Genomic DNA, 12,380 nt, shown 5'->3' with positions numbered 1-12,380 from the left:
GCTATGTTTGGCAAAACTAGCTAGTAGCTGTTAGATAGAAGCTGAAAGCTGTTGCTGGAAGTTGAAAGCTGTAAGCCGGTAGCTGGAAGCTGGATCTTTTTAGATTTATTTAGGTGTTTGGAAGAGTAGCTGGAACTGTTAAAAAATTGGTAAAATTACAAAAATAGACAATAGTAAAAAACACTTAAATATCATTAATTTAATTCAATAAAACATAGCCATTAACAAACTTTGAGAACATTATATAATAATACTAATTTTTAATGACATGCATTCAGTAGCAATATTTTTTAAGAACTAACATAAATCTATAATCATTTCTTCTTCCAGTTTACTTTCGTCACATTCTCAGGTCTAGAACAACAAGTAATAAAAGTATTGTGATATTCACAACAATATATTAATTAAATACTTTATCAAAGCTGAAGGATAATCGGAACAAGTTCAAGTTGTAGTTGAGCCATACAAGGCTAAATAAACAACATAAATACATACGGTGTGTGAGTAATAAATAAATTATAAGTGGGTTTCTATTAAATGGAAGGCCGGAAGGGTATGACAGTAAATAAAAACCAAAAAGCTCCTTTTATTGTTTAAACGCTAGTCTTCATGGCGTTTAGAATTTGAGCTTGATGGAGCTTTTTCTCATCTAAAAAACCTCTAAATTGTTTTATCCAAATTAAGCTTTTAATTTTATAGGAGGTTTTTCATAAAAGTTAAAAATTAGACTCAAGTAAACGTACCCTTAGTGGTAAAACTAAATGGAAGTTTGCTTTTAAAAAATACGACTAAAAGAAAAAGCTAAATGAAACTTTGAACTTGAGCAGCCGAGCTCTGTAAACGCAGCCGACTCTAGAGCTTTAGCCGAGATCGTTTACTCGAACTCTTCTGTGTTTTTTCATTGCCGCCAAATTAATCGTCTACTGTTGGCGACACATTTCACGGTGGTAGACTGTCACAACTCCGGCCATGGAATATGAGCCACCACAACCTATGGAAACAGATAGAGTCAATCCACCTCAACCACAAGATCCGCCTAGAATCCAACGCTTAGACAAGTCCGTCGTCAACCGAATTGCCGCCGGTGAAGTCATCCAACGCCCTGTCTCCGCCGTCAAAGAGCTCGTCGAGAACAGCCTCGATGCCGGATCAACCTCCATTAATGTTTCTGTTAAAGACGGTGGTCTCAAACTCATCCAAGTCTCCGATGACGGTCACGGAATCCTCGTAAAACCCTAACTATTGTTACTTTTACAATTTTCTATCAATTAATATGCAATATTCATTCATTTCAACCAATTTAAGATGTTACATATCCGAATTGTTTGATTCTGTATATAAATAAGTGTTAATTAGTGCATTTGTTTTTGTCAATTTTGTAAGTTATTTATTTTTCTATTTTTATTTTATGTTTTTATTTTTATTACAGTATGAGGACTTACCGATTTTATGTGAGAGGCATACGACATCGAAGCTGTCATCATTTGAAGATTTGCAGTCAATTAAGTCAATGGGATTCAGAGGTGAAGCATTAGCAAGCATGACTTATGTTGCTCATGTTACAGTCACTACTATAACAAGTGGTCAATTGCATGGTTATAAGTATGCTATTTTTTTATTTTGATCTTTTGTTCAAATTTGTGGTGTTTTTCACAATTCATATAGATTTATTACTTTTAATTTATTATTATTTTTATTGTACTAGGGTATCATACAGAGATGGTGTGATGGAGCATGAACCTAGGCCCTGTGCTGCTGTGAAGGGGACTCAAATAGTGGTGAGACCTTCTAACTTTTATATTCGCTGTTTTTTGGTTTTGATATTATTTAAAGTCATAACATAATGTATGGTGATTTGAAAGGGAGTACGTTTCGATGTGTGTGTGGTATGGACAATTTGTTAAATTGGCATGAGGGATTATTGTATCTTCGTGAAGGATGTTACATTGTACCACTTTTGACATTTAGAAAACAAAATCTACAGAGTAGTAAACAAAGGGACATGGACTTTAATTTGTTCTTTGATTAGTAAGATTCTGAATTTGTATTAGGGATCTACTTTTGATTGGATGATGTGTGTGTTTCTACCAGATTGAGAATCTATTCTATAACATGATTGCTCGAATGAAAACTCTGAAGAACTCTGCTGACGATTATCCAAAGATTGTTGACCTGCTAAGTCGGTTTGCGATCCATCACAACAATGTGAGCTTCTTCTGCAAGAAGGTAAGTAGTTTAAGTAATTGTTTTTATTTACATAATACTCAGTGTTTCTACTCGGGAGGCATATTTATTACCATTTTAATGGTCTGCATGTTTATGTCATGTTTTTGTAGCATGGTGCAACTACAGCTGATGTTCACTCAGTTGCTATGCCTTCAAGGCTTGATGCTATCAGATCTGTTTATGGGGTCTCAGTTGCTCGCAATATGATAAAAATAGAGGCATCAGATGCTGATCTATCTAATTCAGTTTTTGATATGGATGGCTTCATATCCGACTCTAATTACTCTGCGAAGAAGACTACTATGGTTCTCTTTATCAATGGTATGTGTGGCACAACTGAGAGCGCAATTCCAAAATTGTTTAGTCTGCTGATAGTTTTTCATGCAAGTGTTTACCAAGGGGTTTGTATCGTTTGGAGGGTATCATTCACATAATTTCCCTACTAGTTTACATAAATATATGCAATCATATTAAAATTTTGTATGTCCATTTATACTACTACTATATACTATATACCATATATTCACTTGGTGGCTCTTTTACTCTATGCAGTCTTGTGTCTGCTATTTGTAAATATCAATTTGCTTAACGTTTCTGCTTTAGTTTAGCGTCACGAGTCATATATACCTTATTGACTTCTCAAGGCTATTGATTTACTCTTAATAGCATCGATGATATCCTGCTCTCTTTTTTGTCTCTACCTTTTATTGGTAAAGTTCAGTGCCTTGTTATCCTTGTAAGTTATTCGATGCTCAACGCTGCTTCTAGTATTCCTTGGTGTCAAGTTAGGTTTGGACAGTAAAGATGCCGTTCATTAGCAGAAGCTATTACAAAAAAAAAAAAAAAAAAAAAAAAAAAAAAAAAAAAAAAAAAAAAAAAAAAAAAAAAAAATTCAAATATAAAAATAAAAATAGAATCGTACCTAGAATAGTTGTATCCTACCAGAATTTACCTACATTTTGCCGAGCTTTTGCTTCCTAGAAAGCTACAGTAAGCCTTTATCTCGTCTTAGCTTATGTAGACTGATGTCAATAAGTAGGCTCTAGCACCTTTTTTTGCTTGTATGGAATTGGGTGTTAATTCCACCATGGAACTTTGAACTTTGACTTATGCTAACATTGATTTCAAATGCAGATCATGGTTCCGGCTTTTATTTACTTTTGTCTGTTTTTCGCAGAAAGATTAGTTGAGTGTACTGCTCTGAAGAGGGCCATTGAAATAATCTATGCTGCAACTTTGCCCAAAGCGTCAAAGCCTTTCATATATATGTCAATTACCTTGCCTCCTGAGCATGTTGATGTCAATGTGCATCCCACAAAGAGAGAGGTATGTATTCTTATCATCTTATAGATTAATCTTTATCTAACTATCTCAATTGTCTAACTGACCTATGTGTGAAAAGTTAAACAGATAAGGTCTCGATATATCTCTAGCAATTCTTTCTTTGTAGTGAACATTCAGCTTGATTAGGAAACATCATAAATGCAAATGGTGCTCTCGTGAACATAGCAAAATGATATTTTGTGCATTATTTGCACATTTTTAAGTATAAAATGACATTAGTGTGTCTTCGACTGTCTGTTTGCCTGTCTGTTTGAATTTATGATAATCGTACGTAGGTAAACTAATCGTATAAAGCAACCCTTATTGATTATGTAAAAGTCCCCCGACTGGTTGGGATTTCGATGTAGTCCACGAGTTTATTCGGTATAAGTTGTTAAAATCCAATTTAGTCGGCCAAAGCCGGATCCATTAGTTCAAATTCGTATTTATTCGGTCAAAATCGGTCAAAGTAGGTCAAATACATAAGTTTATATACTCTATATGCTCGAGGTTTTATCTAAGTGAAAATATATGTTTTTAATTCTGAACTAAAACATAAATGTTTCTGCAGGTGAGCCTTCTGAACCAGGAGGTTATTATTGAGAGGATACAATCAACAATAGAAATGAAGCTAAGAAGCTTAAACGAGGCTGGCACGTATCAAGAACAGGTTGTCTTTTCTCACAAGTATTCTACTTTGTAAATTAATCATTTATTATGTTGCTCTATTTATCAAGTTATAAAATATGAATGATCAAAATACGTTATATATTGAAGGAACTAATATGATTAAAAGGAAACGTTTAAATAGGATATTAGTTAGTATGACCTCATCTCTTAATTACTAATACTACTGAAGAAGATCCAATAATATCGGATTGTTTTTAACCTACCATACAGGCCTTTGTTGGTTTTAGAATAGTTTCTTTAATTTCATCTGTGAATGACAATTTCTTTATGCCCTTTTCTTTTGGTCATCGCAAATGGCCTCTATAGTAATTTTTTTCTTTAATTTTGTTGAAAGGAATGCTTATCATAAATATCTTGTTTTGTGCTATTAAAAGGGAAAAAGAATATGAGGGTAACTATGTATAGTTTGTATGTAATAAGCAGAAGTCATGTGTAATTAATGCATGCATGCATGCATGCTTGCTCATGTGTTATCATTAAGAACAAGAAAAGAACGTTTTATCAGGACAGTGTATTAATATAAACATTCTTCCAGAATTATACATTGAAAAGTCGATGTTTAAGTTCTTCCATCCGTTATTCATGAATGCATGATGATGTGTTCTATTCTGCTATTTCCAGCTATCCTTTTGACTATAATGTCAGTCCTTTTCTTTGGTTCAGCTATTATATCATATTTGATATTTCATGTGCTTAACAGCCTGCTGATAGCTCTCCTGTCAGTTCGGTAGCTGCAAACAAAGTTTCTCCTATAAATACATCAACCTCTGGTATGCTAACTGATGCTATTTTTTTTGTTTGTTTGTTTAGGTTTGATCATATATATTACCGTATCTATATCTCTTGGTTTGCTAACTTTCTTTTATTATTATTGGAGGTTCACAAAAGATATATGCATACAAGAAGGTACGGACGGATTTACAAGATCCTTCTGGGAGGTTGCATGCCTATATGCAAGCAAAAACTCTTAAGAACCTTGAAAGCAATCATGGCCTAAATTCTTTGAGGTAGGATAAACAATCAAGGCATATTCGAATCAACTTTTTTGAATTTTGATGGCCTATATTGTTAATCGTTAATCCGTCTTTGTAATTTACTTTTAAGTTTGGATCTAATTTTGAATACCGAAATGTTGACCACTTTGATTTGACTTTAGGTCTTCTATTAGACAAAGGAGGAATCCGAAGGAAACTGCTGATCTTACGAGTGTTCAAGAGCTTATCAATGAAGTTGAACGTGGTTGCCATTCAGGTATGCTAATTGAACTATTTGCTGACAATGCATAATCTTACGTTGATCGTGCCACTGCTTTGTGAACTTTTTTGTTAGGTCTTTTGGACATTGTACGGAACTGCACATATGTTGGAATGGCCGATGATGTTTTTGCTCTCCTTCAGCACAATACACATCTATATATCGCGAATGTTGTAAATTTGAGGTTATATACTAGTTCTGTGTTTTAGCTTTCTAAGGAAATGTTCAATTTGGTAGTCCATACTTGCTACTCGGGGAGTACTGTCGGTACTTTGGAGAGAGTAATCTGCAACTCGGGGATTAATTGGATAGGACTTTTTATACATTTACAAATAAATTTTTTAATATTATGTGTGTAAATAAAGGAAAAAAAACCATAAACATAAACTTTACTTAATTGTCTAAATACATAAACATAATTGGGATTTTTTCAACATATTAGCTTCGTGAAGATATCCACGAGTTATTATGAATCTTTAATTTGCACACCTAGATTAAAAGGTAGATATGATGTAGTTAATTTGGTCACGATGTTATAGAGCTAAAAGGACCTCATGTATCTTCATATTTAATTTTGTTTAGTTCCACAGCTTACGCAGTATATATTTTCTTTTTTGACACCCATCATTTTGTAGCAAAGAGCTCATGTACCAACTGGTTCTGCAACGATTTGGTTATTTCAATGCAATACAATTAAGTGATCCTGCTCCACTACAAGAATTAATCACTCTGGCATTAAGGGAGGAGGATCCGGATACAGAAGAAAATGAAAATGACGACTTTAAAGTAAAGATTGCTGAAGTAAGATTATCTATTAATTAGTTTATAGTTTGAGCATCATTATATAATTCTATTTCTAAAGCTGCTTCTTTATCTTAAAACACAGATGAACACGAAACTACTTATACAGAAGGCTGAAATGCTTGATGAATATTTCGGTATTCATGTGGACCCACAAGGAAATTTGTCAAGGCTTCCTGTAATACTTGACCAGCACACACCAGACATGGATCGTGTTCCAGAATTTGTTCTATGTCTGGGAAATGATGTAAGTTACATACATGTACACAAATAAGTATATGCCTATACATATATATCACAAATAACTTTTATTTTAATGAGTTTGTTCTACTTCTTATTATATAAACAAGTACAGAGATTGGTTCATGCCTGATTTATTCAGAATACTAAACAACAGAACCTAACAAACATATATCAGAAAATAACTAAACTCGAACTATCTTTATATGGCAATTTAATGTAAAAATCTGCTGATTTACAGGCTTTGCAATAGTATGCTAAACGACGATATGTGTGGAATGTAGTTAAAAGTCACATTCCCAGTTGCTTTGAGATGTAAGGAGTATGTGTTTACATAATTTGTGCCTTTTTTTAGGTGATTTGGGATGATGAAAAAATCTGCTTTCAAACGATAGCTGCTGCTCTTGGTAACTTTTACGCTTTACATCCACCTCTGTTACCAAATCCATCAGGTGATGGTTTAAAGTTTTATAATAGAGGCCATCAGAAAGAAAATGTTTCAGGAGGTACGGAACTTCTTCAGTAATGCAATACATAGTAATTTGTTTATTTGGAAACGTAATCTGTTAAATGTGATTAAAGAGTGATTATGGAGTGTTTTAGTTTGTTATAATTTTTTTTCTAGAGATGGTAATGGTAATTTGAAAGATGTTATGTTTCAGGAAATGATATGGTGGACGATGGAGTTGATAACGAGCTACTTTCAGAAGCCGAGAATGCGTGGGCCCAACGAGAATGGTCAATACAACACGTTCTATTTCCTTCCATGCGGCTTTTTTTTAAGCCCCCAACTTCAATGGCCACTAATGGAACGTTTGTGCAGGTATCAATTTTCTTTGTATCCTTTGTATCCACAAGTCTTGTTTGCGTCTTCGTGATAACTAGTTCTCATTTTCTTGAAAAGTTGTAGCAATTAGCAAACCATCACTAAGTTAGGACCCTCAGATCCTTGCAAAAGTCTCATGTTCAAATCTTGTAGTCACCTGAACAAGGAAAACCTCATCACTTTTCTTTTAATACTTGTAGCACAAACCGTTAAACAAAAGTAAAAGTAAATGAGATGATGGCGTGTGAGACCTTGTTTTCGCAGTAGCATATATAGATACAAGTAACTTTTTGTATTTACAACTGCAGACTCCTGTACAAGTGGTAACGTTGGGTTTGGTTTTTGTATAGGTGGCCTCTTTGGAGAAGCTATACAAGGTTTTCGAAAGATGCTAGAGATACCCTTGTTTGTTTGTTAGCTAATGATGCTGTGTAGATAGCTAAGTTGTTATATCAGCATTCTATATTCTTAGGCTCCCACTATACATGTTCATGTTGCTGATTTATATAAGTTCATGTCACTGATTTTCGAAAAGCATTCATCAGGTAATCTTGATAGAATGGTAGAGAGAGTTTTTGCTAACGTTTTGACCCTCGCTTTGCTTTAGATAGGTGATCTGTACACCACCCTTTTTAGCCATACAGCACTAAATGTACATCGTAGTATTGTACAGTACAATAGCACAATTGGTGGTGTATAGCTAAAAAGTGATGGTGTACGAATCGGATCACATCTATTGTTAAAAGTTGTATGGAGTAAACGTTTTGCAGCCATGGTTGTAAAAGTCGCTAATCGAGGTATAGGGACTAGTTGGGGACTGATATAGGGAATAGTCGTGGGATTATTCAACTGTTTTGATCAAATTTGACTGGTTTTTACCAAATAAATTTGAATTTGACAAGTTCTCACCCGTTGACCGGCTCTGACTAGCTTTCGGTTGACCGTTTTGTCAGCATTTATTAGCGTTGATAAGTGACTTCTAACACAAACTAGGCCTAGTAGGGTTGGACTACAAATGATTAGGCGGGGACTAAGCAATGCGGATTTATCTTCATAAGTTGTTTTCACCATCTGCCGTCTGCCTTTTACAACCACGTCTGCCGGAGCTCGATACACTCTGAAATCCAGATATGTCTACTAGATGAATTAAAATTGATAATTACCCAATTCTTTTACAAACTAATCACTTTGATTTTTGAAATGTTCAAGTAAAAGAATTTAAGGTAACGCATAATTAATACTCCCTATATTGGTAAAAAGCACAAAAAACAATATTTTGGCATTGGTTTCTTATCTTGGAACATTTCATACTATAACTCTCTGTTGGAAGCTTCGACGAGCCCAACACACCAACTATAGAGGATCTAGACTATACTAGACTCACTACACCAACACTTTGACGTTGATTAGCCTTTAATTTTATGAATTCTTAGTGCACAATAGTACTTAGGCGACAGTGTCGATCATATATCATTTAGGCGGTATAACCGACCATGTATCACTTAGGCGGCAGAGCCGACCATATAATAAGAACAACACAAGTGCACTAAGAACTTAAACACAAACTAAGGCTTAACCGGGAAACTTAACAAAGAACACTTTTATTAATACAAAATACAATTACAATTTTACTTACTTACAAGCTTTTCTTCTCTACTCACACTCTTCTCACTTCTTACTTCTTCTCTACTTCTCAACTCACTCTTTTTCACTTCCTCACAACTCTCACACCTTACACAAATGAACCCACCACCTATATTTATACTACTCCATGGAAGTTTCTAGAAACTAGATATTTCCATGGATATATAAATATCTAGATATTTTTATACATATAAATATCTAGATATTTCTTACACATAGAAATATCTAGATTTTTCTTTACATTTTAATATCTAGATATTTTTCATATACATATTAATATCTAGATATTTTACCCATATACATTTACTAATTCCATATTATTCTAAATTTGCATTGTATTTTAACACTCTCCCTCAATGCAAATTTTCTTCCAACGATGTCTTGCAGACCATTCCAAGTGCTTCTCTGAATTTTGTAAACTTCGGTTTACTTAGGCTCTTGGTAAATATATCTGCAACCTGTTCATCTGTCTTTGTTGGCATCATCTTGATCTCCCCTTCAAGGACCTTCTCGCGAACATAGTGATAGTGCACTTCTATATGTTTTGTTCTTGCATGGAAGACTGGATTCTCTGCTAATCGAATAGCTGATAGATTATCGCAGAAAAGTTTTACTTGATAATCTGTTGATTGATGAAGATCTTCCATTAGTTGCTTCAACCAAGTAATTTCTTGTGTTGCTGATGCTGCCGATCGATATTCTGCTTCAGTGCTTGATAAGGATACAGTTGGTTGTCTCTTGCTGCACCATGATATTACTCCCGATCCAAGACTAAACATGTATCCAGTTGTTGACCGTCGTGTATCATAGTCTCCAGCGTAATCGGCGTCACAATATCCAGTCACGTGACATTCTTTTGTTTTCTTGTATAAAATACCAAAGTTAATAGTGCATTTAACATACCTTAAGATGCGTCGTACAACATCAAGGTGAGGCTTCTTCGGATTGCTCATGTATCGACAAACCACTCCAAATGCATAAGATATGTCTGGCCGGCTTAGTGTTAGATAAATAAGACTTCCGACCAACTTTCGATACATGGTAACATCTTGAAGACTTTTTCCTTCATCTGCTCGTAGTTTTGTATTCGAATCCATCGGAGTTGATATAGGTTTGCAATTAAGCATTCCATACTTTTGTAAAAGATCTCGCGCATATTTCTGTTGTCCCAGAAATAATCCTTCTCTTTTCTGCTCTATTTCGAGTCCAAGAAAATGTTTGAGTTCTCCAAGCTCCTTCATATAAAATCTGATAGACAGATTCTCTCTTGTTTTTTGGATCTCCACATAGTGATCTCCCTTGATGATTAAGTCATCCACATATACTAGCACTATGACTAGTTTTCCTTGATCTTGTTTCACAAATAAACTAGAATCTGAAGGAGCAACTGTGAAACCACTTTGTACCAAGAACTCGCCAATCTTCCCGTACCAAGCTCTTGGAGCCTGCTTCAAGCCGTATAGTGCTTTCTTTAATTTGCAGACATGTTCAGGATGGAACTTGTTCTCAAAGCCTCTTGGTTGCTCCATATAAATGTCTTTGTCAAGTTCTCCATGTAAGAAAGCGTTCTTGATATCCATCTGCCACAACTTCCAAAATTTGCTAGCGGCTAAAGCTAGTAGAGCTCGAATTGTTGTGATCTTCGCCACTGGACTAAACGTTTCTTCATAATCCAGCCCATATTGTTGAGAAAAATCTCTAGCAACAAGTCGAATTTTATACCTTTCAATGGAGCCATCTGATCGAGTCTTCACCTTGTAAACCCATTTACAAGATATTGGTTTTACATCTTTTGGCTTTGGAACTAAACTCCATGTCTGGTTTTCTTTTAGTGCATTAATTTCTTCTTCCATCGCTTTCTGCCATTCTCGACTTTGCGCTGCTTCTTCATAAGTAGAAGGCTCAATAGGTATTGATTCATCCACATGAGCAGCGTTGGCATACCTTGGATTAGGTTGTCTCTATAGCGACCCGGCAAAATCGTCATTGACGGGGCCGTCTACTAAGGTCCCGTTACGTGGTCATAAGTCTTTAAAACAACGTTTGACCAAAATATGTCGCATTCATTTCAAATGTAAAAGTGTTTCAAGTTTACAAAAGAAGTTCAACGACTAGTTAGATTACAAAGTTTAACGTACAAATGAAACCTATGCGACACAATTTAAAAGTAGTCAAAAGACGCTCCAACTATGCATATATACTCGACATCCAAGCAAGTATCAAAAAGAGTGCGGAAGCATGTATCACATAGCGCTTAAGGACCTGAGAAAACATATAGAAAACTGTCAACGAAAAATGTTGGTGAAATCATAGGTGTATTAGTAAACGTGCATTTGAACCACAAGATTTAATATAAGTTGATAATCTAAATCGTTTGCATTCCAAAAGTTGTTGTTTATATCGCGAGCACCCAATTATCAAGACTTAACTGTTTTGTACCCTGTTACGTAGTGTTAGAACATACACTATACTCGAAAATATATTTCATCCGCTAACGGTAGCGAACCGTCCGAATGAGGCTCGTCAAGCCCATGTGATCACATAATATAAGTTCTCGTTTACACCCTGCAAGTGTAACTAATGATATTTGAATTGAGGCTTTTTGTTCAAACTCGCACGTGGAATGTTTGTTTTCGTACTTTTGTTCAAAGCATAAAAGTATGATACGTATATGTTTCTCATCCCATAGTTTAAAACGTAAAAGTTGTTGAAAAGGTGGGACTATGATCTCACCTTGAGTGCATGACTAAAAAGTACTTCACAAGTATACGTGTGCAAAGAACAATGCTAGTCTTGACCTAAACAAGTAGGTTGTATCAACAATGGTAAACACGGTTGGTCAAAGATGTTCAATTAGTCCTATGGCTCGTTACGACTCGATTAATGTAGCATGTGAATCAAATTGCCAAGTTTCATGCAAGATTCAAGTATAAAAGCATGTTAGAAAACGATTGCATAAGTATTCGGTTAAGTTTGATTAAAAGTCAAACTTGGTCAAAGTCAAAGTCAACGGGGTCGGGTCAGGTATCCGACAATTTTTCTATGAAAGATAAGCATATATAAGTATGTTGGCCAAGTTTCATGTTAATCGGACATGTATAGCATAGCGGGAATTAAACGAAAAACGAAAAATAAAAATGGGCCAGCTGCCTTCAGATGCGCCGCATCTGCAAGTGATGCGCCGCATCCCAAGTCAGATGCGCCACATCTGTACCTGAGTCAGTGAGACTGCTTTAAAAACTTACAAGTCTCGAACCAAACTTCAATTTAACGCAATTTATGATCCGTAAACATCTAAAACATGTATCTTATATCACTGGAAAGGTAATTTGACAAGGAACACAACTAAACACATTTCAACAAACAATTCAATACT

The 12,380-nt window shown here is 35.0% G+C and overlaps 1 protein-coding gene across 1 annotated transcript; it reads left to right on the top strand.

Moving 5' to 3' along the window:
- Window positions 1-861: 861 nt before the first annotated feature.
- On the top strand, window positions 862-7,936 carry LOC139866237 (DNA mismatch repair protein MLH1). The gene is made up of 16 exons (XM_071854418.1): window positions 862-1,227; window positions 1,430-1,602; window positions 1,706-1,778; window positions 2,092-2,226; window positions 2,337-2,547; window positions 3,404-3,552; window positions 4,121-4,219; window positions 4,940-5,009; window positions 5,117-5,246; window positions 5,396-5,490; window positions 5,569-5,677; window positions 6,129-6,294; window positions 6,380-6,541; window positions 6,890-7,040; window positions 7,197-7,357; window positions 7,711-7,936. The coding sequence occupies exons 1-16, from the start codon at window positions 970-972 to the stop codon at window positions 7,753-7,755; spliced, it is 2,187 nt and encodes a 728-aa protein (XP_071710519.1). The 5' UTR covers window positions 862-969; the 3' UTR covers window positions 7,756-7,936.
- Window positions 7,937-12,380: the final 4,444 nt, after the last annotated feature.

This window comes from Rutidosis leptorrhynchoides, chromosome 9 (genome assembly GCF_046630445.1).
Source record: "Rutidosis leptorrhynchoides isolate AG116_Rl617_1_P2 chromosome 9, CSIRO_AGI_Rlap_v1, whole genome shotgun sequence".
NCBI classification, from domain to species: domain Eukaryota; kingdom Viridiplantae; phylum Streptophyta; class Magnoliopsida; order Asterales; family Asteraceae; genus Rutidosis; species Rutidosis leptorrhynchoides.
This window is presented reverse-complemented; position numbering and strand designations above follow the sequence as displayed.